Source organism: Nematostella vectensis, chromosome 3, assembly GCF_932526225.1.
Source record: "Nematostella vectensis chromosome 3, jaNemVect1.1, whole genome shotgun sequence".
In the NCBI taxonomy this organism is placed as follows: domain Eukaryota; kingdom Metazoa; phylum Cnidaria; class Anthozoa; order Actiniaria; family Edwardsiidae; genus Nematostella; species Nematostella vectensis.
In genome coordinates this window covers 10,263,027-10,288,882 of record NC_064036.1, presented here as the reverse complement: position 1 = coordinate 10,288,882, position 25,856 = coordinate 10,263,027, and the positions used below count along the sequence as shown (strand labels likewise).

The window sequence follows — 25,856 nt, the reverse complement described above, 5'->3', positions numbered from 1 at the left end:
TTGTTTTCATGGTAGCATCGGTATATTCATGGACGGCGGACGGTCACCTATTTAAAAAAGTTTTGACCGATGAGGTTTTTATGCATGATAATTCCAGTATTTCAAACAAACGGTGCAAGCAAATGTATCATACAACCGATTAGGATGCCTTCGAATTGATGCGTAAAGGTGTGGTATTTTGTTTCCAAATGGTGCGCTCTGCATAGAGTTTTTATTTTGGTAAAGGTCTGTTTCCATGAGATGTGAGTTCTGGGTCTCTCTCGAGCTAACTAAGAGCTGGTTTATATTAACCTAGGTTTTTCCATACATATTTTATTGAATTCAGATTCAGTATTACTCTGGGAACCAGAGATTTCAAGCTGGCACTTTGGTAGTGAAGCTCGGAGACGCTGGTAACCAGGGTTATCCAGTATGTACATAGAATAGCATTTACGTAGTATATCGTACCGTAATAGAAATAATCACTAAAATAATATTATCTGATTTGGCAACCGCTGAATACTAGCCCAGGCATTTGAAACAAAAATAAAACAAAAAAAACTTTAAAACAACAGCTTTGGGGAATAGAAATTTAAAACAAATATCAGGAAAAAATGCCCATATCGTCTGCGATGTTAGGACTACTTGATGTTGTAGCCAAAATTTTAGAAGGAAGGACCCATCTTGAGAAAATCCTTGCCATTCCAGAGCGTTCTTTATATCGTCAAACTCCATAATCTTTTTTTTTCTAGCCCTATTTTTCAAAATCCGCAACAGGTCAAGCTCCACTGTTTAACAAGACTTAAATTTAGTTTATGTGGAGGACCACGTCTCTCCATGGTGGGCTTTACTTCAAGTCAAATATCCACATATTCATCTTAATCCATCAAATATTTTACTTATAAAGTGGTTCTTCGACGAATGGTTGATCACTAACATCAACAATCTTTGGTTCCTCTGTTTCTTTGATTTTATGCATTCCATTGCCGGCTGGACCAGTGAGGTATTGTATTGCTGGCACATTAGATGCCAGAATATTGTCTACCATTCTTATGTCCTTACTCCTCCTCTCTATGTCCTCCGCCTTGGTCCACGACATGTCGGCTTCTAGTCGATACTGACCCAGGAACTCGTGTGGACAGGAAGGTCCCCATTCCTAAACACAAGACAATCACAGTTTACAAAACAAGGCAAACTCAACATAGCTCTGTCTGACATTTTCAACGAGCTACATGGGCACTTGGTGGCTAGCACACTAGCCTTTCACTTCTGCAACCTGACTTGAATTTGGGTGACATTTCTTAGTTCAAGGAAATTAAAAGTAGGTTGCCCTTGCTGTTTTTCCAGTATTTGTATGTTACACCAAACAGGTCCACCACTTGTGAGACCCCTCCGTTTAGACATAAAGAGAATGATGGTCAATACAGCATACTATAACACACCTGAGGTCCAAGCATTGAAAAGTATGTGGTCCCATTGTTCCGTTTGTACAAAGAATAGATCTGACCAACTCTCTTTTTGAAGTTACACTGAGCATGATGTAGCTCTGCATCTCTTTTTGTCTCCTCTAGGACTTTCCTTGCCTGCCAAGGATAATATCATTAGATTGAACAAAAATAAGGTGATACACAGAAGTGCAGTCTCTTGGAAGCTCCTCTTGGCTGTAAAATTACTACAATGAGATTTTATGTAAGCCAAAGCTCATGCTAGCCAGCTTAGCTCATGCTTAAAAAATATAAGTTATATTCTGTTTGTATTCTTTAGAATGTCATGCAAATTTATGTGTGAAAAAAATGTGTTATTAGGTATCAAAATTGCAAGTGACCAACTGTTTTTTTGTTGGATGTATAACCAAGCAAATGACACAAATCCTGCCAGACAAGTTTTTTTATTGACTGCATACAGGGTTTGATTTTTGCAATCACCTGATAAGGCAAAGTCAAATGCAGTTGGGTAAGTTATCCATTGGGAAAAATTTTGGGAAAAGTTTTTTTTTATGTTTGTTCTGTTTGAGCTTGTGTGGGTGAAGATAAAATGCAAAAATGGAGTCCTGTCACAGTAGGTTACAGTACCTGTTCTTGCAGATGTCTAATTTGTTCAGCAATCAGAATCAATTTGTTACTTGCAGAACAACGCATAAACTGGTCAGCTTTCTGGACTTCTTGTGCCAAGCAAACAAGGTCATATGGGTCACTATGGCGGTGAACCCTTTCTGGATTTACAAGTTGTTTAGTTGCCTCTGATCCAGATGTGTCTACAGTATTGACATTAGCGACAGCCAAAGCTTAAAAAAATGGACAGAGAAATAAGATTATTTTAACAGTGCATTATACTCAATTATGGTCATGATTATTTTCTGGATATATTCAATAACTATTTGCTTTATTTTAGACAATCTTTTATTTCACCTTTTTTCCCTATCTTATATTGCCTAAAACAATATTTTGTTTAAGCTTTTTGTTAAAATGTTTTATATTGATTTGATCTTTACTTATTTTAAATGCAATGGAAATACATAAATTTGGCAGCAGTTTGTGCAATCTTCTAACAGGGGTTGATATGTTTCATGGATTGGCAGATTATCGATTACATAACAATCTGACAGGCTGACAGAAACCTAGCAACAGCCATAGTTAATGGAGAGATATAGAGAATCTGGGCCATGGGCCATCCACTCTCAATTGGGAAGTCACATCACCAAAAAAACTTCTACTAGATGCATTAATTTCAAAACTTTGAGATAATTTACATGTTTTCTGTTAAAAATAATGCCTTCAATGAGACTAGGTGCAGTGAGGTACACCAACAGAATACTTGACTGTAAGGGACAATGTCCCGGAGTTGAAGCATTCGTGTTAAATTAGAGAGAAAAAGCATCACACTTGGGAGTAACATGAATTGTCCTTGGGCTACGCCAATGAATCAGCATAAGGCATTATGTTTCTAAGAGCTTTTTCAAAGGAGCTGTATCAGAGTGTCCAGATCTGGCATTTTATCCAGTCTCATTATACTAATCGAAGTCCGTATCACAAATTGTAAATTTCAAGAATACAAAACGACCTCCAGTTCAGTCTCAGCTCACTAGTCGCAAGACAATGGAGAAAAGTTTAAAATGATGAGTTCAACACACAGGTGATGCGTACTGCAACCACATGCACAGTGTCTTTTATTGAAATGCTTATCACTTAAACAGGCACCTCGGCTGTGCATGTTAAACTAGTGCAATTGCTGCTTTAATATATATACTGTATAGGATTTTTTATTCTTGACGGGTGTGGTCAGTACTCCCAAATTTTGGATTTGGAAATACTTGCTGTATGCAACAAGGATATCATGGAGAGAATAAAGAATACCTTTGCACAATAGAACCTTGAGAGAGACAATTGATATTACAATATTTTTGGTATAATGATATTGATTTCTGGTGCTACCAATCATAAAATATATGAAAATAAGTTTAATTTGACTATATTCTTGATAGAAAATTGTAAACGTTTGGTCTCATGCCATATCGTTATATTGAGGTTCAACTATACTTTGCCACTGCATTGGTAGGGAGATAGTCCTGTAGATCAGGTGTTATTGGATAAGAAGGATCGACCTCTTTACTTGCACTCAATAACTTGCACCACAATGTGGTTTCTTTCAAATAGAGCGAACCTTAGTCCCAGGCGAAAAACAAATGAAGATAACAAGTAGGTATTTCCCATTCTTTAAAAATGTTTTCTTTCACAATATTCTTTAAAATCCTAATATTTATTTATACTATATCTTAAAGACTAAAACGAGTAGATTTAAAATCTAACGCAACACGTTTTCTCTTACGTAATGGTTCGAAATTTGAGTTTTTTCATGTCCAACTTTAAGCACCACAAACAGATCAGGTAAATATCATGTGTTATCCTTCTTTTTAAAGGGGACTTATTCTAATAATCCTGGATATGAATAAAAGGTCAATACCAAACCCAGAGACACAGACCCAGTAAGTAAGCTTCCAGGGGAATCATACCATTAATGTTACTTAAAAGTAACATTAATGGTATGATTCCCCTGGAAATATCCGAACCCTGACGGTTAAAACACCATTGATCTACTTACCCATATCATCAGGGTCTTCCATTTTTATACTTCTTTTCCAAGTTAATCTCTACGGGGTATAAACAAGGGAATAAAGGCGGAATCAGGCAAGTATGATCGACATTATTTGGCCTAGTCGCCTGTTTGATACAAAACCTCTTACGTAAAAGATCAGTATAGTTATGGTGTAAAGCCGCTGACCCTAACACAGGGAGACCGCGCTGCAAAGTTTATCCAAAAACTATTTTTTATAAGTCGTCTCTTTCTTCCAAAGATAGAGCTCTCTGTATTGTCTTAAAATGGTGAAGTAGAGGCGCACAGTTTCAAATCTTGAGATAAGCATCAGTAAAATTACCTCGTTTACGCTAGTGGTAAATTAGAGCTTGACGACAGGACAAAAAAACTAGGGTGCTAAGGAATAGACTACCCTTAGGCTTTGACATTTTTTTCCAGCACGAAAACCCCGAAATAGCTGACAACTCACTCGCATTAGGCGGGTGTCAAAAGATATCGGACCTCATCATAAGCCTAATTTTTGTGAGAATGTTCATACATTATTCTCTCTTGGGTTTTTCACGTATTTACTGTATTTAACCTGATTTCACAAGATATAAGCCCCGAAAACACGGAGTTCGCATATCACGGCCGCCATCTTGGATTGTGCGGGAGAGTCTGATCTTTACCGACTCGGACTGTCTGAGCCAGAGTCAGTAATACTCCTGTACTTGATTTAAGTTGCGGGGATAACACGAGGAAGACCAAGCCTCTAAATGCACCATTTGCTGTACTGGCGTGTGTCTTTTACCTTTTTCATACCTGTCAACTCTCCCGTATTAGGCGGGAGTCTCAAGATTTTGGACCCCTTCTCCTGCTCTCCCGCGTGCACCAAATCTCCCGCTTTTTAGCGATTTTTATCGCTTCCAAAAAATTTTTCTATAGAAAATCGTCATTTTGCCTATTCTATTAAAATATTTGAAACGATAATTCACTTGCGTAGCGCACCCTTGTGCGATCTATAAGTGAATTTGCTCGTGAGAGCTTTCTATACGTCAAACGCCTGCAAAGTTAAACCCATCCCTCAAAAATGAAATTACAAATGAAAGTACCCCACCCCACACCCCCCCAAAAAATCTCAAGCCTTGAGATTTTCGGAGGTTGACAGGTATGCTTTTTTAAAAACATTCTGAACTATGTTTTGCTCTCTTGTCATTCGGTTTTGCCACAGGAAGACCAAATATAAAAGAATAACGGATAGTGTCAATAAAAAAAAGAAATGCAAGACTAGGAACGCATATGGATAAGAAAAAGCACTAAATAAGCTTTGTTCAAAAGACCCATTAAATAAACACTTAATAATAAACACTTAATGTTCTTCCCCCCCGCACAGATGTTTTCATTTTTACCAAACACTATTCCAGATTGGAACAGCCTTCCGGCACACACCGCTAGTGCCAGTTCACTACTTTCATTTAAGACCTTAGTCTCGAAATAGAGGTTCAAATTATTATAATGTACCAAGAGAGCACCAAGATAAGAGAGGGACACTTTGGCATTACCCGCGCGCCATGTCGGGTCCGAATCCGGCTATTTTTAGTAACCACCACCCCACCACTGAGCGTGAGCATTTTTACTCACCCTACCCCCGCGCTTTGGCATTTACATCTTGTTGTTTGCCGCTTTTTGTGACAGGAAACCGAAAAAAAAACCCTATTTGCACAAATACCATCGAAAATGTTATTCATGCATCAAGGATACGGGTAGTTGCAGTTTTATTAAGGGGATGTAGTACTTCGAGGATTGCAAGATTTCCAAAACGAGACTTCATTCAAAATCAAGAGCGGAAAACCTCGTGCTTCAATCACCGATTTTGCTCTAACTTACTGCTTCTTCCTGGTTTCTCAACATTCATTATCTTCCTAATGGTCAAACGAAATCTGTAAGTTAGACATTAGATATAATATTGATTTTTGTGAGTATTCCTATGAATTGAGAAGGAATCCAAGAAAAATACATTTCATAAAAGTTATCCTTGTAGCGAGGGAATGTATTTTTGTGATGATCAAAGCCAGCAAGCTGAAGTATCTGAGCTTTTGTAAAAATGGGGAAATAAAGAGGGAGATATTACTGTATTTCTATGATGTTGTTATTATTATATGTTATATTATTATGTTGTTATTATACAAGCTGGAGTGCTGGAGTCGGGATTTGAATCAAACGCAGTATCACAGCCATTTTATCTCTCGTCGGTTTTTTCTTTCTAATTTGACTTCGCCGCTCAGACAAACAAAACAGTCAAACTATTTAGGAATTTAGCTTTCTGTGAGGATATTTGCCAATCTTGGTAACTTAAGTTAGACTTGTTTTCTTTTCCGAGTTATTTTACATGATCTCTTTTCATTCCTATCGAGTTGGCAAAACAACAACACACAACCCGCGGGGGAGTAGGACAAAATAAAAGAAGCAAATCCTCACGCGCAGTGGTGGGGTGGTGGTTACCAAAAATAGCCGGATTCGGACTCGACATGGCGCCCGGGTAATACCAAAGTGTCCCTCTCTTATCTTATGCTCTCTTGAATGTACTGTTTTAGTCTCCCTTTTTTTTGTATATTTACTTATCTTGGCAGAGCATTAAGATTGAAACTGAAACAATTAAAATATATATTTTTTAATAACAAATAAACAATGTCATGGAATTCCTACAACAAAACGAAATGTCCAAATAACAGTCCTGCCTAGATTCTGAACACTCGTTTAATTACGTTTTAATAACGTTAAAATACAAGTTTTGCTTTTTAAAGCTACCACAAGCTTTCCCGGAAAGATACACATGGACCATACTTCATGAATACAATGTTTTTATCAGCCGAACTAATTCTAGTATTTGGTTTATTCTAACAGCAGCCTAACTCCTGGCAATACAATGGAATAGTAGAGTGGCGGATTGCTCCACTCCCTATCAACCCCCCCCCCCCTCGCAAAATACGGATGTTGATGTAAATGTGGCCTATGCCTATCCTTCCTAACGAATCACTGTGCCTCCTCAAAAGACAACACCTTAGCAAAGAGGGACAATAATATGACTTAGGGGGTTATGTGATTCCTGTGCTTTGGTGATTTTTTTCGTACACGGGAACCCCGAGACAATACTTACCTGTTTCGAGTCTTTTATTTGTTCTTCAGGAAGTTGCACGTTGAAGTAGCTAGTAATAGAATAGTGGCCTCTAAGGGGATGTAAAACTGTCGAGAGGGGGTAAGCGAAGAGTTACTACGATTTCAAATCTTCCTGGTATCTATCTCTAACGTTAGCATATACTCTTATAATTACAATTCACTTATTTCTTTTGAAAAAGTTATATAAAATCTTTACACTATGGACAAAGTATACTTTGTGACTTCCAATGCAAGTTAATGAAAGCCAAGAAAAAGGTCAAGGATATTTCCAACCTTTCAAGAAAATGATAATAATATAGAAACTTGTATGGCCATGATAAAAAAATATACTGGCGGGGCATGAGGCTCAACGGCCTCCTCTCCCGTCAGCTACCAAAAAGCGTTGTTTCGTTTTCAGAAGAATAGCCGGATTTACACCCCTATTTAACCCTATGCTCCTCCTAATGACCACGCCTTCAGTAAACTACGTCGCATTCAAAACTGGCAAAAGTTTTTAAAATGATAGAGGTTCTCCTAATAGGCTTTCTGTACTACACTGGCTTCGGTATCTACAAAACTCAAGATTGTTAGAGGTGGCGAAGCAGAGTAGAATCAACTTGAAATTAGGAGTTCTTCGAATGAAGCGGACCAAGGATAAATGCCGTGATGCTGGTGGCAGCATTAATTTATAACCTCGAGTTTTATTAATATTTAAAACCACCCTGCATGGTTTTGCCAGATACTGTGTACATTCCAGATTACCTCTCATGTGATACATAACCCATAATGGATGGGTATCATGGGATATCGGAGAAATCCAGAAAAATTCATTGCCCTGCATGGTTTTGCCATATAATGTGTTCATGTGTACAATGGATGTCTCTGACAGTTAATTCAGTAAATCTCATATCCACAAATGGTAGCCATATACTCGTATTCCTGGAATCTCGTATCCACATATGGTAGCTGGATACTCAAGTTCCCGGAATCTCATATCCACATATGGTAGCTGTATAGTCGTGTTCCTGGAATATCGTATCCACATATGGTAGCTGTATACTCAAGTTCCCGGAATCTCATATCCACATATGGTAGCTGTATACTCGTGTTCCTGGAATCTCGTATCCACATATGGTAGCTGTATACGCGTGTTCCTGGAATCTCATAAGTGTAAGATGCTAATTGCCTGGCGCTGGCCTATACTGTAATCCTTGAAACTCGAATTCCATATGATAGCCAAACTGTGCATCGTGAGATGTAGGGATGACACCATCGATACTTTTAAATAGTATGTTCTATTTCTATACAGACGGTAGAGAAATGCCAACTCAAATCATTCGCGTACGAATCCAGCCTAAGAACTGAGTCACTCGAACATAAACACCATACTTATTCGGTAGTCCACATCCAAGGCTGCTACCCCAGCTTACAACTCCACCAAGAAACCACTTTTGTTTTGCTGAATCATAAAGTACAAAGCCTCCCCCGGAATCGCCTTGACAAATGTCTTTACCACCGCTTGCCTGACCGGCGCAAAACATATTTGGCGTCACACTGTAACCCTCGTCTTGAAAGGCTTGGTTGCATACGTGGCTATTGACGATTGGCATACATGTCTCTTTTAAAGCGTCTGCAAGGTTTTTGACGGATACGTCCCCCTGTCGCCCTACCGTCTTTCCCCACCCTACAGCCATCCCAAACTTGGATGGAGATATCAACGACGCTTGGCTGAAAAAAAAAAAATAGATGAGCTACGATCAAAATTGATCACGGAAAGGGAATATATGGGTTTACCCGTTTTCGATAGGAGTCTTAAGCAGATTAGGATTTAGGCTATATTCCCAGACGATGTCGGGCGTTGCAGTCATATGATCCCCCACCCACGTGCGGGGTCACATAACGGCTGTTAATTGAGCCCACAGAGGAGTCGGATATTCAGGGATACTGAATATAAGATATAAGACTCTGGATTCCACTAGTGTTATAGATATGTTAACGCCGCAATTTTTTAAAGATATCTAAATTTCTTCCTTTTTAGCACTGAGCTTCAAATGAGTGTCTACTCTCGGCCCATCTTTCAATAGCTTGTAATGATCTAAATATTTAAGGATTTTATAGCCGCAAAGTTAACTTTTTTCTAATCATTTTTAACTATTGTTTATGATCACTGTTGTCGACTCGGTTCAATTCTACGAGCAGAGCGTGCAGTTGAACACATTACAAGATCAAGTAGGTCGAGCATGTGGAGGCTTTGTGAATGCTAACAGCTCACTTACTAGTCAAAACACGTCTGTCTTTGCTTACACTACGATAACCCGGCAAATTCCCCGGTATAAACTTGAGCAGATGTTGTCCAAATGCTTCAGAGCATTCTTCAACAAATGGTGTAGTGCGCACAAATAATAGCAATAGAAGCAGACAGATCTCAATCACAATAAAACTAATCATAATACCCAGGATAAGGAAAGGTGGGGTGTTTTACGAAGAGGGGGGTCATCGACTATCCAAGGCACGCGCAAGCATACCCTGGTCTAGTTGCCTTAAGTACCAAGGCACGCCCAAGCATACCCTGGTCTAGGAGCATTGAGTACCAAGGCACGCCAAGCATACCCTTGTCTAGTAGCCTTGAGTATCAAGGCACGCCAAGCATACCCTGGTCTAGTAGCATTGAGTACCAAGGCACGCCAAGCATACCCTTGTCTAGTAGCCTTGAGTACCAAGGCACGCGCAAGCATACCCTGGTCTAGTAGCCTTGAGTACCAAGGCACGCCAAGCATACCCTGGTCTAGTAGCCTTGAGTACCAAGGCACGCGCAAGCATACCCTGGTCTAGTAGCATTGAGTACCAAGGCACGCCAAGCATACCCTTGTCTAGTAGCCTTGAGTACCAAGGCACGCGCAAGCATACCCTGGTCTAGTTGCCTTAAGTACCAAGGCACGCCCAAGCATACCCTGGTCTAGGAGCCTTGAGTACCAAGGCACACGCAAGCATACCCTGGTCTAGTAGCCTTAAGTACCAAGGCACGCGCAAGCATACCCTGGTCTAGTAGCCTTAAGTACCAAGGCACGCGCAAGCATACCCTGGTCTAGTAGCCATGAGTACCAAGGCACGCGCAAGCATACCCTTGTCTAGGAGCCTTGAGTACCAAGGCACGCGCAAGCATACCCTGGTCTAGTAGCCTTGAGTACCAAGGAACGCGCAGGCATACCCTGGTCTAGTAGCCTTGAGTACCAAGGCACTCAAGCATACCTTAGTCTAGGAGCCATGAGTACCAAGGCACGCGCAAGCATACCCTGGTCTAGGAGCCACGACTACCAAGACACGCGCAAGCATACCCTGGTCTAGTAGCCTTAAGTACCAAGGCACGCGCAAGCATACCCTGGTCTAGTAGCCATGAGTACCAAGGCACGCGCAAGCATACCCTTGTCTAGGAGCCTTGAGTACCAAGGCACGCGCAAGCATACCCTGGTCTAGTAGCCTTGAGTACCAAGGAACGCGCAGGCATACCCTGGTCTAGTAGCCTTGAGTACCAAGGCACTCAAGCATACCTTAGTCTAGTAGCCTTGAGTACCAAGACACGCGCAAGCATACCCTGGTCTAGGAGCCACGACTACCAAGGCACGCGCAAGCATACCCTGGTCTAGGAGCCTTGAGTACCAAGGCACGCGCAAGCATACCCTGGTCTAGGAGTCTTGAGTACCAAGGCACGCCAAGCATACCCTGGTCTAGGAGCCTTGAGTTCCAAGGCACGCGCAAGCATACCCTGGTCTAGGAGTCTTGAGTACCAAGGCACGCAAGCATACCCTTGTCTAGAAGTCTTGAGTTCCAAGGCACGCGCAAGCATACCCTGGTCTAGGAGCCATGAGTACCAAGGCACGCGCAAGCATACCCTTGTCTAGGAGCCATGAGTACCAAGGCACGCGCAAGCATACCCTGGTCTAGGAGCCTTGAGTACCAAGGCACGCCAAGCATACCCTGGTCTAGGAGCCTTGAGTACCAAGGCACGCGCGAGCATACCCTGGTCTAGGAGCCTTGAGTACCAGGGCACGCGCAAGCATACCCTGGTCTAGGAGCGAATGAGTACCAAGGCAGGCGCAAACATACCCTTGTCTAGGAGCCTTAAGTACCAAGACACGCGCAAGCATACCCTGGTCTAGGAGTCTTGAGTACCAAGGCACGCCAAGCATACCCTGGTCTAGGAGCGAATGAGTTCCAAGGCAGGCGCAAGCCTACCCTTGTCTAGGAGCCTTGAGTACCACGGCACGCCAAGCATACCCTGGTCTAGGAGCCATGAGTACCAAGGCACGCCAAGCTTTCCCTGGTCTAGGAGCCTTGAGTACCAAGGCACGCCAAGCATACCATGGTATAGGAGCCTTGAGTACCAAGGCACGCCAAGCATACCCTGGTCTAGGAGCGAATGAGTACCAAGGCAGGCGCAAGCCTACCCTTGTCTAGGAGCCTTGAGTACCAAGGCACGCTCAAGCATACCCTGGTCTAGTAGCCTTGAGTACCAAGGCACGCGCAGGCATACCCTGGTCTAGTAGCCTTGAGTACCAAGGCACGCAAGCATACCCTGGTCTAGGAGCCTTGAGTACCAAGGCACGCCAAGCATACCCTGGTCTAGGAGCCATGAGTACCAAGGCACGCCAAGCATTCCCTGGTCTAGGAGCCTTGAGTACCAAGGCACGCCAAGCATACCATGGTCTAGGAGCCTTGAGTACCAAGGCTCGCGCACGCATACCCTGGTGTAGGAGCCTTGAGTACCAAGGCACGCCAAGCATACCCTGGTCTAGTAGCCTTGAGTACCAAGGCACGCGCAGGCATACCCTGGTCTAGTAGCCTTGAGTACCAAGGCACGCGCAAGCATACCCTGGTCTAGAAGCCATGAGTACCAAGGCACGCGCAAGCATACCCTGGTCTAGAAGCCATGAGTACCAAGGCACGCGCAAGCATACCCTGGTCTAGGAGCCTTGAGTACCAAGGCACGCCAAGCATACCCTGGTCTAGGAGCCTTGAGTACCAAGGCACGCGCATGCATACCTTAGTCTAGTAGCCTTGAGCTCCAAGGCACGCGCAAGCATACCCTGGTCTAGTAGCCTTGAGTACCAAGGCACGCTCAAGCATACCCTGGTCTAGTAGCCTTGAACGACGCTCGGTTACAGACAGGCGCTTTGAGAAGCTTGCAACGCCTAAACTCTAGTTAGCTACGTTCGAGGCACTGGGACCAGGTAAGGGTAAGCAAGGTAAAACCCGAGTATTAAAGCCGCATTGTCACCAGTTTACTTCCGGAGGTCCGACGGAAACCTCAACCGTTAAAAGACAAAAGAATCTATAAGAATCAGAGATATTTAACAGGCCATTCGCTCTAAATTATCAATCATATCCTCAAAGAAACTTCCAATAGACACACTGCTTTCAATATTTTGAAATAATTTTCGCGTTTTCCGTTAAAAACATCGGATATTGTTAGGTAATCGACCGGAAGTAAACTGGTGACAATGCGGCTTCAATACCAAAAGTGTAACTGTAATCGCGAAGTGTATGTGTTTTTTAATCATAAAATCATGCTCCAGGATCAAGCGCTATTATATATCGGCAGCGCACGTATATTTGGCAACTACCCTACCGTAATCTGCTCATGAAATCATTTTCACAGCAAAAGAAAGTACTTACTCGTCAGTTTCAGGCAGGCAAATAGGTCTCACATACTCGCTGATAATCGCCTCCCCGTCCAACTTTATCAAGGCAAGGTCGGCATCGAAGAGAACATGGTCGAATTGTGGATGAGTTCGGATTTCGGAAATGTTACGCAGCTGTACTTGAGGTTCGTTGGGTAATGTTGTTCTGTATAGGCCCAGCTGAACCTGAAAGCGACTGCGCGGAAGGATGTTCCCGTTCCTGTGGGTAACGCAGTGCGCCGCTGAAACAAAATAAGAATCTCGATCTTCAAAATGGCTAGTCATGTCCCGTCTGAACTTCTTTTCATCGACAAAAAGTCCAGCATGAAATTTAGGGGACATGAATATCACAATTCATCCAAGTCCCACCCTGGATGTGCTCGAAAATGTTTGAGAAAAGTTTAAATGATTTTTTGCCATATTTTTAGAAATAAGTTTAAATACGTAATTATATTGTAAATGGTTCAATAGAAACCGCGCCGCCCGTAAGCATTTTTACGCACGGCGCACACATACCAGTTAGCACCCACTTCTCGCTAATGAGCGAGCCACCACAGGCCACGTGACCACCCTTTCTAATGAGCACGTGCCACGGGTACGCCCCCTTCACGGTATCGTGCCCGCCCACAATCCTTTGCCGGCACTGCTGCCTGCGAGTACTGTTAAACCGCGTCCTTCCACAAACTGTCAAGCGAACAGGTAGGTTAGGAAATGTAACATGGAAGCCTTTTCAGGGCAGTAGTAGGGGGTGGGGTTCTGGGGGCATGTGCCCCCCAATATTATAAGAAAATGACAAGAAGGGGTGTGGCTCTGCCCCCCCCCCCCCAAATATATAGGGGTTATTTGCCGGGTGGGAGGTCCGTATCGTGAAATACCGTGACCGAGGTCTTGAAAATACTGCTTCAACGAAAACATACTTTGAGCGAGCAGCGCGCGCAAAATATCGATTCTCGGACCTAGGGCAGATATAGGAATCTCCGGAACGCTCTATTAGCCAATCAGAATGCAGGATTTGTTACCGTGACCGCTAAAAAAATAATTTCTGTATTGTGCCCCCCCCCCCAATATTACGTGACCTGCTACGGCTCTGCTTTTCATGTTTACTTTACAGCTCCAATCACTGTCTCAGTGGAGCTCAAGCGACTCACATGACAGAGACAGACAGGTTTACACAGATGCTTGGTATTGATTGTTCTAACAATCTTTACTACCCTCATCTCCTCCTCCCCCCTTCCCAAATGCAAGTCGAGTTTATTTTGTATAAGCTACGTTCTGATCTGAAAGGAAATCAGTCTTATCGCAAGGAAAACCTTGTGAGATCCAGCCAGCAGTTTGACTAAGCAGTAACACCTACCCGGAATGCATTTCGGCACGGTTCCTGACCACGAGCCGTCAGCCTGACATGTGCGTGTCTGGTCGCCATGGAGACTGAACATGTGATTGCACTTGTAGTTAGTTGTGGCCTTGTAGGTGTATTGGCGAGAGACCGCTGACCCGTGTGAAGGTTCACCAGGATTTCCGCACGAAATAGCTGCGTGAAGGAAAGGAAAAGAAACCAGTTATCAGTAGATGGGCTAGATGTTAAATCCGTTTATCTGACTTGAATGACAATTTGTGTAGTTTATTTTCGAATAATAAAAATACCAACGAATATATATACCCACGTACCAAAGGACAAAAGGCGTCAATAAGTCTAATTTCCATTATGCCCGCTTGACATGTGGACTGTGGGCGCATAAATACAGCGTCAAGCTCGGTTTGCGGCAAGTATCATGCGTACATCAGGGAGAAACCCCTGCAGCTTATAGCAAAGCATTCCAAGAACTTGTGAATTCCCTGAAGCTTATAGCAAAGCATTCCAAGAACTTGTGAATTCCCTGAAGCTTATAGCAAAGCATTCCAAGAACTTTTGAATTCCCTGAAGCTTATAGCAAAACATTCCAAGAACTTGTGAATTTCTTGAAGCTTATAGAAAGCATTGCAAAGAAATTCTAAGAACTTGTAAATTTTTATGGTCTTGCTGGTATTTGCCTTTATGTCTTTGGTATTGCTTGGGCTTGCTACACACCGAGGCTTTCGCTATATATCTATGCGTCTTTAGTAGATGCACAGTGGAATTCAAAACTGGACCTTTGCCTTAAACAAGGACCCGCACTATAAAAAGGCCTGGACCAGGTCCACGAAAGGCGAGTTGTCAGTTTACTGCTACGCGGTGCAGAGCTCCGGAGTTCAGTCAAGCGTGTCTTGTTTACCCACGACGAGCGAAACCCAAACTCAACTTTTGAAGCGCTTTTCTTCTCTTTCGCACGTTTATTTTCTCTTTTGACTACTAACAATGAATAACCCACCAAAAGAACAGGAATGTACAGTAAAAATTAGTTCAAATTATTAACTATAACACATCTAAAAAGTCTCACTACCGACGCAATGTTACGGCGTGTTGTCATCATGAAATTTGAATTTTATTCAGCCGAGGGGGCGGAGCTAAGCCCTTTTATAGTGCGGGTCCTTGTTTAATAGTAGAAACCTACGTCTGATTGGCTAGGTACTATGACGTCACTCACGTTGACAGCTTGTCCTCACTCCGCTCCAGCCTCCTGAGTTGAGGCATTCTCTCACAGCCGAGCCGCGAATACGGTAGCCTGGGTCACACTTAAACTGGAGCGTGTCTTTGAAAGAGAACCCGCTGCTCCTCATGTGACCATGCTCGGGGGCTCCCAATTCTGGGCACCTGATACCTGTAATCGGAAGTGGAAACTATAAGAGCAAATACAGTTGAAGTTCTCGTAAGCGACCACCTTGGGAACTGAAAATTGTGGTCGTTAACGGAGCTGGTCTCTTACGAGAGCTTGCTCTCATAAGCGACCACTGGGCGCCAAAAACTTGAACAATAGGTGTTGGTCGCTTACGGAAGCTTAATTAAAATGGAATCTAAAAGTTATCGTGATAATATTTTTGTTTATTGCTTGATTTTAAAACTAGGTATTTGACTTATCACGAGAGTGAGTTGTTTTATTTAATAGCAATTAATTATACGCAAAGTAGCTCGTTGTACTCGTTTATATCGACGGCTTAAGCTTTTCGACATGAGAATATCTTCTGCGTCTACGACTATCGCTTGGCGTCTTTTGTTAGCCGATTTCTAAAGCGGGCATGGCGATTGTAACTGGAAAAAGGATAAATCGTGGAGCTGGATATGGACTAGATATTCCTTGCATTTATACATTTTCTGGAGACAAAGAAATGTCAATCCCATGGTTGAAATTGAAGTTAGAAAATTGTAATTATGAAATTCTTGTAATTTATGAAATGGTTGCCTACTGGAAAGGCAGCTTTTGTGAAACATTTCCGCTTTATATGTGATTTCAGCATGCATTGGATATGATGTTTATCAGGTGTTGACTGATGTTGTAAAGCCAAAAATCATTGTGGTCGCTTACGAGAGCTTTTAAAAATATAAGAAAATTTCAGTTGGTGGTTCGAAATTGTGGTCGTTAACGGAGCTGGTCGCACCGATATGTTGGTCGCTTACGAGAGCTTAGAATTACAGAGTTTGTGTGACAATTCAATCGGTGATTCGGGATCGTGGTCGTAATCGGAGCTGGTCGCTAACGAGAGCGGTCGCTCAGAGAGCTTCGACTGTATACAACGTGCTTCTAGCGAGATTAAAATATCGTTGGGAGTCCCCAGTGGCATTTTAAAAACGGTGGCGAATCTCACAATGCAGAAAGGAGCAGTACATTTAAGTGGCGAACAAAATCCGTATGAATTACCAAATTACTGTGAAATCCATACCATCCTACACTAAACGGCTCTATCATATATGGATGGTTTATAGATTTAAATATTTCCCAGAATGATACGATATTTTCAAATATTCAAACAAAGCCAAAACAACAGTCACACAAGTGGTCTCTAGAGTCACGCACGTGTCACGCAAGTGGGATCCAATGTCATGCAAGAGGGATCCAGTGTCACGCAAATGGGACCCACTGTCAAGCAAGTGGGATTCAGTGTCACGCAAGTCAGATCCAGTGTCACGCAAGAGGGATCCTGTGTCACGCATAAGGGATCCAGCGTCTTCAAAAAGCACGATGAAGAAACGTGACTTTGACCTCCGGCCTATCGTTCTTATCCACAGACCTAACTTTTTGCCATAGCAATTGGAGCGCGGGATATCCTTAAACAACTCACCGTGTGTCTCGTAGTAAGCCCGGAAGCCTTTATTCGAACCAGAAGGATCCGACACAAACTCAATATGCATGAAGTTGCCGGTGGACGTTATATTTCTAGGTGGGGTCTGTCCGCAAAGTGGACCGTATCTTCGTCCGATCCCAGCGGACACTTTGATGTAGTCATACGGACACGGGACGTCCGGGTGGGACTCGATATCAAACTAGAGAAAGGGGAAAGGTAGTAAGCCTGTGTGACACAGACGATCACTCCGATCGTTCCTGGGTGGGAGCGCAAAAACGGACGCAGGGCAGGGGGGAAAGAAGAGAGAAGTTCCCTCCTGCCCTGCGTCCGTTTTTGCGCTCGCACCCAGGAACCACGCGGTTTAAAATACAAGATGGCGCCCAATCACCGAACTGATCGGCTAAAATTGAATGAGAGTAGACCGGTTACGACCGGGTTATTCAGCTTAGGTGTTTCATATCATGAAAATATTCTTGTAAGGGACATCTATTATTTTAGGGCGTGGTCTCTTAAGAAAGTCGAAGGTTTACCACAGCCAAACAATCGCTTTCATCGGGCTCTTGGCGAATTGTAACGCACTTTTGCGAGAATGTCCTTTAGTAAGCTTAGCCCCCTCCCACCCCCACCCCCCATCTCAACCAACTCAAACTCTGGCGAGCACAGCGTCACTTGAGGCGGTTATTTCCTTTTTTGTGAAAGTCAAAGGGACGCTGTTTGGCGATTTTACGTCAATCCCGTTCGTACCTCGCGAAAATGGAGGCTGATTAGATATCCCTTCTCCACTGTTATCGTCCAATCACAGTTTGAATTTTTGGGATAGACCTTTGGAAATTCTGGTGAAGAGATCTCTCCTCTTCTTGCTGAAAACTGTTGGTTGTTACACATCACTGAAACAACAATATAATAATATGATAATAATCTTGTATTAGTGATCCAAAGTATAGCATCAGACTATAAAACATTCACCACACCACCAGAAACCTGTAACCCCCATCCCCTAATCCAAATTTCTAATGATCCGTTCCTAATGGAATCTTAAAGAGGATTGACATGAATAATTAACAGCTTACCGTTACACGAAACCTTGTCCTGTTGTAAACGGTAGCCGGCCCTACAGGAGCAGTAGTGACCGCCAAGATAGTTATGGCAGTGATGGTCACAGCCTCCATTACGAGTAGCGCATTCATCAGGATCTAGGAATAGAAAGAAGGTCAGTTGTGCCTTTGCGGAGGAATGGGGCGCTGGGGGTTCGGGGCAAAAGAGGATAGAGCGATGTAGATAGAGCCTGCACCTACTATAAAACATCATTTTTTCTTATCACCTAGCCTCTTATCTGCCTTGTTAATAATTCGTCAGATTTTACAAGCTATATTTTTATGTGCCAGACACGTAGCCACATTTTGTCGGGGAGGTGCGCAGGAATTTTTCTAATAAAAAAAGTCCGCTTTTTGTCGGACACACGCGCTAATCTCTAGCTACGCGTCTGTGCGCCCCGACCCCCTATTCTTACCTATCGCTTCATATGCGCAAAGAGGTTTATATATCTCTAAATAAACTCCCCTCCGCAACTCTGGCTACCTCCGACCCCCTGTTGCATCTTACCTATGGCGACAAAGTGTGCGGAGAAGCCAATATACTTTTCCTCGTTACTGTAGTCTGAGTGGAAGACCAGGCTTGCTTCATTACCAGGCGCCGTCAAAGTACGAGGCTTGTATGGATTGTGCTTACTTTTATTACCGCAGTACTTTTTGGAAGATCTGTTATTCGCCCGCATCATCACCCAGTCATATTCGCACTTGAAGAAGGATTCCACATCAAAGTCCGTAAATCTGATGCGCACTTGTAGTCCCTTGGGGACCTTGATGTTCCATACGCAGTGGGCGAAATTAGGGTACGTGCTGGGGAAGTTTGGGGTATTGATCACCCCAAAGTATCCTGTGATATTTCCACCGCATGAAGCTGTGTGATAAAAGCAGAACAGTTATACAAAAGGACGACTTGTGATATTCGTGGAAGATTGTTGTTGTCTTTTGGTGGTAGAAGATGATGATGATGATGATGATGATGATGATGATGATGATGATGATGATGATGATGATTTTAATAAAAAATGATGACGCGGATAACGACAAAGACAATGATAATGATGGCGACGACGATGATGACGATTATACTTGTGGTGATGGTGATAATGATGATTCAAGCAATGACGACGACGATGACGATGATGATGACGAAGACGATAATAATTATCACAACGAATTAGATAGACTTACTAATGCAAAAGGGAGCAAATACATAACAATGAACATGCCCCAATCCTAAGACCTAACGATAACAAGGCTCACTAGAATGTTCTGCGTGCTATTCCGTAGCCGTTCCGGCGCTAACAAGGCTGATTAGATCCCTTCTCATCTCAAGGCTATTGTTGATACGATAAAGACTTCATGTGGTGTTCTCTTACGGCTTACAATGGCCTGAAGCAACTGCAGATTGATGGTGCTTTATTTCTAGAAACAAAAAGGTAACTCGATAACAAGCTTAGTCGGGACTGCTTTCTTGGGCACGCGTCCTTTACAAAAGTCTTACTTGTGGTTGTTTAGGTTAGTTACTGTAACGTTATGCATCTAGAAATGCCACCGCGCACGTACAAGAAAAATAAAACAAGTTCACACACAGTGCAGAGGCCGGCGATATCTTGTATGGAACGTGATACGCCATTGATTTGGTGATTAAGAGGGTCTTTTTGGTCAAGGAAAACAGTTACTTCTAAATGTCAAGAGATTTTAAATGTACTCCTGTTTATAGAGTTCTTCCTGTCTTGCTGAAGACAGTTTGACAGGATTATATACGAACGGATTTCAGCCGGTTTTCATACTTTTTTTAAGAAATTCTTTCTTCATTTTTTTTTTCGACAGCCCATTTTTAATTTTCGACAACTCTACAAAATTAGATACCTTGACGATGGCAATTATCCCCACTGGGTTATCACTTCCTGAAAAGCTGAAAAGGCTGACCTTTCTATCGCCCTTCGGAGTCGAGTCTCATTTTCCCGGGGAATCTAGCCGCTATTTTGTCACTTGGAAGATGGCCAGTTGTCTACGCATGGCCAATCAAAACAGCCTCTCTGATCTCTACAAACCACTAGCCATTACACAATACACTCTAGAGTGACACTGTAAACATTCATGTTCATGAAATTAACAACAAATTATGGACGTTAGAAAAATATTTTAATGCTATGCTAAGTTGGTTTGGCGACCTGAAGACGGGCGTTACGGAAAATATCTCTTTTTAGCTGCTCCTAAAATATTCCAGATATCTAGGGTGAATCTAAATCGGTACCGAACTCGAATAGATAAAGACTCATACTGCAGGGAAGATGTGGATAACATTTGTTGTGTTTCTGTACATCCGGTGCCTTACACTATAGCGAATGAGCGTTCCTCGCACCCTTAAAACCGTAAGAGATCAAGGAGATAAAATTTGAATGCCTCGGTAAACATTCCAGTGTTTTTTAAGAGTGTCTAGACTTCGAACTTGATCCAGTGTTTTTTTTTTCGCTTGGGGATGAGCTCGAGCCTGTTCGGATGTACATCAATTTCAGAAATTCGTGAAAACATATCTTTCAATCCACAATATAAACAAACACTAATGTCGAGATTTTAAAGATAATCAATCTAATCGAGTATAAAACTCTAACTAGAAATGTACCAGTCCCAAAGTAGAATGCACGTTTCACCATATTGACGTCTTACGAAGTGATCTATGTGAACAAAATCTCGCAGATTTTGACGTGTATTCAGTTTTTGGTTATATAAATATAAACCGTTACTTAATAAAAAAGAACTGAAGATAATTGCAAAGAAAGCCTTTGGAATCACTCAAGTATTGAAAATATAAAGCTAAGCTAATGGTCAGGTTCCTAACACGGAGATCAGTACAGATTGTCATAAAAGCGAAGAATATATCCGAGTGTAAATTACAATACTTCAAACTAAACCACGAGCGAGACAATGGACTCGGGGCAAGACTAAAATCTTAGACGAATTTTGTGAGCTTTTGATTAAACATGGTTTGTATTAGCATGTAAATATGCTCTTGCATACGGCATGCGTCTTGTCACTTCCGTTTGTACGCACGCTACGCGCACTACTCAATGAATAATCTTACTCATTGAATGATTTCACTCTGTTACGCATTACTTACAATCAAACGGTAACAAGGTTTGCGTGGGGAATTCTTAATAAACAATAGATGCTTGTCACTTAGCTAAACATGCTTTGAGATGCTTCGCATACCTGATGAATGGCTTGCCGATGAAGCTTCAAACAAGACCACAAGACATAGCACCAATCTGTAACATTGAGCCTCAAATTAGTAATTGCCCGCGAGTAAGACTCTGTCTTATACACGCGTTGGGCGCATTCAAGTGTACAGTCGAGAGAAATAAACGCGTGGCGTGGGCATTTGGAGTTCTAACCTTGGTATTGTCATACTGGTACAGTGGGATCCTCACTGAATGTACGGCCACATTCGCTGAAACTACTCCAGGCGTGTTAGCGTCACACCGATGGATTCCTCCTTGTGGCACGCGCCGTATGGAGCACTTTTATCATGACGTTTTGCGTTATTGTCCCATGATTGGCAGGTTATCAAGAGGCCTGACAACTCCGTACTTGAATGGTTTCCCAGCTGACTCTGGCAGACATCCCCTGAATGCTCTCTGACACAGGGGTCAGATCAATAATGTGAGGATGACGACCAATCATCACCTCCGCACCAACTAGGACGATACAACATGACCAAGTGCTAGCAAAGACCCGCCAAAATGTTAAATGCAATACTATGCATATAAACACCCCGCTTTTCCCCTATAGAGAGCTGTGGAAAAATGTTATTGATACTGTATTTTTTTTTCCTTAGCTATTGTAGGGCCACCGAATGGTCTTTCGAAATACTGCGAGCCCTCAGCAAGCAATCATTGCACTTAGTTTGTGGAGATCATCCATTGTTGGGGAATTTTCAGCAGTTTGGGAGCCCTGTTCTAAATATTCTGGGCCTTTAGCTCACCGTGAACTTTTCATCATGGTTTACACGGCTGAAACAACGCGTGGGTTGTAGGAAAAAGATTACAGACCAACACATGGCAATGACCAAAAATTCGGGCGAGCACGAAATTTTGGAACCAAACGTTCGATGAGAGCACAAGGGCTGGTTAGGCAATAAGGTAAATAATTCTTGGACCATTGCTATGCGACAATTAATAGGTCGATTTTAATCACCATTGTTTCTTTGTTTGATTATTTTTCCTGTATTTTCATAACTTTAGCATGAATCATATTTTTTAATCATCAGTTAGACAATAAGGCTGTAGCTTGTTTACTGTAAACTCCCATTGAATCAATGGATGACGCGGTCGGATGATACGCATTCCATCGAAAGGGTGGTAGAACAACGCAAAGCTGAATTAGAAAGCTATGGGTCCCGTAACGCTCCAACGATGCATCAGTGATATACTAGCATGTTTCGTTAGACTTTGATCCCTTTTTGTTCAATTTGCTATTCCGTGCGAGTTTTCAATCGGGCGTTGTTAGACCTGGATCTATCTGGGGGTCATGCGCGGATTTCTAAGACCGGATGTTGCGGTAAAGCTCTTCTTGTTGGCATTTTGTAGCCATTGTCTTGTTCTTACCGGCGCAACCTGACGCTGCCGCTTTATAGCTTTTCAAAGCAGCGGTACAAAAGAAGGCTAGCGGATGGTCATCCCAAAATTTCATGAGCAATGGCAGGGAGTTTTGAGAGCACATCCGTAAGGAGGCGGAGCCTGTGGTGTCCACTCTTACCTAAGCGCGCAAGGCAATGTGGGACGAAAATTATTAATTCATTTTTTTTTTAACTTTTCAGAGATTATCGTTGCATTGAAAAAGAAGCCCAATTGTATATTTAAAGCGTGGTAGTTTTTGCGCGCGAAAATTTTCGCGTTGCCTCTCCTGCTTAGCCGTTCTTCCAAGGACCCGTCAGCAGGCAACGCAAAATTTTCCGCAAAAGATGATACCAATAGCCACCAGAGGGAGATTGATGGGACCGGGATTAAGGAATAAATGCGGCCGGAATAATGGCTTCTGAACGACCCCTCTCTCCAGGGCCCCGATGATACTTTTCTTACTGTTAAGCACAAGTGTTTATGTTCCGTATATTTCATTTAAGTTTTTTCATACTTTATCATACTCAATCAATAGGTCAATGTTAGTTCAATCGACCAGCATGTCAACTTACTTGTTGTCGCCTTTATTGCTTAGGATACTACAGTATTAACATTATATTTTTCCACAATCACCCGCTACTTGGATATGTATACAGACGCTGCCCTGAAATATCAAACACACCATGGGCTGGTGATAGGTCATAGTGGTACATGTAAGGAGCCCGGGGTGAGAACGGTGCGAGGCGGAAAAACCTGGTTATGATCGCACAATTTTGTGAAGCAGTCCGTATCCATACTAAGGGGTAAAGTCAGTGTGAAACACATTTGATGTCTTACGATGTTAGTTGCTCTCAGCACAAACATAAGCAACACAAGGACGTGTAAAGTATTTATAAGCACACAAAACTCATTAAAACGCACGCAACATATGCTAAAAAAAACTCTTAAAGACAATAATATTACTAGACAACCTCGAGAAGACATTGGCCAACAGATGCTGATGCTAACTGTTTACAAAACACGGGGATGTTTTGTTTCAAAATTTCCTGTTAACCTTGTAACCAGTCGTGCACTCGAATTCCTAGAGCCAGCAAAAGATTTTCGCTGGCACTAAAAAAGCATTCAAAGAACTCCAATATCTTACGCCAAAGCCAATTTATTCGATAGCAAAAGCATGGCGAGTATTCATTTAAATGCGCACGCACGCATGCGAGGACTACCCCAAGTTTTTATGATAGAACCGGGCACTTTATGCGACTGAGGTGGGTGGTGGGGTTCGCGAGTACAAAAAAAATTTCGGGGAGCTAGCGAGTGCACGCGAAGGTTATTGGAAGGTGCATGGATTATTACGAAGTGCGAAGAAGTTCATTTGAAAGTTCTTTGATTATTATGAAATGCGCGAAGTTTATTTGAAAGTGCGTTGGTTATTACGCCGAAATGCGCGAAGTTTATTTTAAAGTTCTTTGATTATTATGAAATGCGCGAAGTTTATTTAAAAGTACAACGGTTATTACGAAATGCGCGAAGTTTATTTGAAAGTGCATCGGTTATTACGCCGAAATGCGCGAAGTTAGTTTGAAATTGCGTCGATTATTACGGAATGCGCGAAGTATACTTTAAAGTTCTTTGATTATTATGAAATGCGCGAAGTTTATTTAAAAGTACAACGGTTATTACGAAATGCGCGAAGTTTATTTAAAAGTGCATCGGTTACGCCGAAATGCGCGAAGTTAGTTTGAAAGTGCGTCAATTATTAAAAAATGCGCGAAATTTTTAAAGTTATTGAATTATTATGAAGTGCGCGAATTCAATTTTAAAGTGCATCGGTTAACCATAGTAAAGCTGGCAGGCAACTCAGCAGGCAACTCGGTGAAGTTAGCAGGCAACTCAAATGGGATGATTTGTGTAATATATTGGCAGGTATATGGCCGATTGTCACGAAATTTTGACACGATTGTACAGAAAGTACAACAAACATATTCATGCATGTATGATATCAAATATTATTAATCATGTGACTGTGTGACGTTGAACGTTCCAGCAGGCAAGTCGTTACATCACAATTGTCGTAATATCCACGTCCCATTTTCACCGATAATAATCAAACTTTAACCTAAGTGTCCAAATGTAATAACGAAGACAACGCCGTATTAGTTATTCTCATGACGTCATCAATCTCTCCCTTCTCTCCTGGATGAGAGTCTTACCCCCCCTTCTCTCCTGGATGAGAGTCTTACCCCCCCTTCTCTCCTGGATGAGAGTCTTACTCCCCTTCTCTCCTGGATGAGAGTCTAACCCCCCTTCTCTCCTGGATAAGAGTCTAACCCCCCTTCTCTCCTGGATAAGAGTCTAACCCCCCCTTCTCTCCTGGATGAGAGTCTAACCCCCCCTTCTAACCTGGATAAGAGTCTAACCCCCCCTTCTCTCCTGGATGAGAGTCTTACTCCCCTTCTCTCCTGGATGAGAGTCTAACCCCCCCTTCTCTCCTGGATAAGAGTCTACCCCCCCCCCTTCTCTCCTGGATAAGAGTCTAACCCCCCCTTCTCTCCTGGATGAGAGTCTAACCCCCCCTTCTCTCCTGGATGAGAGTCTTACCCCCCCTTCTCTCCTGGATAAGAGTCTACCCCCCCTTCTCTCCTGGATGAGAGTCTAACCCCCCTTCTCTCCTGGATAAGAGTCTACCCCCCCTTCTCTCCTGGATGAGAGTCTAACCCCCCTTCTCTCCTGGATAAGAGTCTACCCCCCCTTCTCTTCTGGATGAGAGTCTAACCCCACCTTCTAACCTGGATAAGAGTCTAACCCCCCCTTCTCTCCTGGATGAGAGTCTTACTCCCCTTCTCTCCTGGATAAGAGTCTAACCCCCCCTTCTCTCCTGGATGAGAGTCTAACCCCCCCCCCCCTTCTCTCCTGGATGAGAGTCTACCCCCCCTTCTCTCCTGGATAAGAGTCTTACCCCCCCTTTTCTCCTGGATAAGAGTCTAACCCCCTTCTATCCTGGATAAGAGTCTAACCCCCCTTTTCTCCTGGATGAGAGTCTAACCCCCCCTTCTCTCCTGGATAAGAGTCTA

At 42.8% G+C, this 25,856-nt stretch overlaps 2 protein-coding genes and 1 long non-coding RNA gene across 6 annotated transcripts; 1 reads left to right on the top strand and 2 right to left on the bottom strand.

Annotated features, from left to right (window-relative positions):
- Positions 1-296: 296 nt before the first annotated feature.
- On the bottom strand, positions 297-4,234 carry LOC5501845 (uncharacterized protein C1orf50 homolog). Its single transcript, XM_001623052.3, has 4 exons — positions 4,078-4,234; positions 2,052-2,263; positions 1,422-1,562; positions 297-1,135 (listed from the first exon to the last, which is right to left on the bottom strand). Exons 1-4 carry the CDS (start codon positions 4,097-4,099, stop codon positions 875-877), a joined length of 636 nt encoding a protein of 211 aa, XP_001623102.1. The 5' UTR covers positions 4,100-4,234; the 3' UTR covers positions 297-874.
- Positions 4,235-6,705: 2,471 nt separating this feature from the next.
- On the bottom strand, positions 6,706-21,698 carry LOC5501844 (mannan-binding lectin serine protease 1). 3 transcript variants are annotated; one of them, XM_032370150.2, is made up of 12 exons: positions 21,565-21,648; positions 21,383-21,438; positions 19,430-19,591; positions 18,684-19,040; positions 18,152-18,274; positions 17,826-17,968; positions 17,079-17,280; positions 15,449-15,622; positions 14,239-14,415; positions 13,401-13,568; positions 12,880-13,126; positions 6,706-8,934 (listed from the first exon to the last, which is right to left on the bottom strand). In XM_032370150.2, exons 4-12 carry the CDS (start codon positions 18,856-18,858, stop codon positions 8,535-8,537), a joined length of 1,809 nt encoding a protein of 602 aa, XP_032226041.1. In that variant the 5' UTR covers positions 18,859-19,040; positions 19,430-19,591; positions 21,383-21,438; positions 21,565-21,648; the 3' UTR covers positions 6,706-8,534. The 3 variants fall into 3 exon arrangements, with proteins under 3 accessions (XP_032226041.1, XP_032226040.1, XP_048581521.1); XM_032370149.2 differs by lacking the exon at positions 19,430-19,591 and having other exon boundaries at positions 21,565-21,698; XM_048725564.1 differs by lacking the exons at positions 19,430-19,591; positions 21,383-21,438; positions 21,565-21,648 and adding an exon at positions 20,039-21,308.
- On the top strand, positions 21,696-23,729 carry LOC116609263. 2 transcript variants are annotated; one of them, XR_004292844.2, is made up of 3 exons: positions 21,696-21,832; positions 22,008-22,311; positions 22,989-23,729. It is a non-coding gene; the product is annotated as an uncharacterized LOC116609263 (long non-coding RNA). The 2 variants fall into 2 exon arrangements; XR_004292843.2 differs by lacking the exon at positions 21,696-21,832 and having other exon boundaries at positions 21,839-22,311.
- Positions 23,730-25,856: the final 2,127 nt, after the last annotated feature.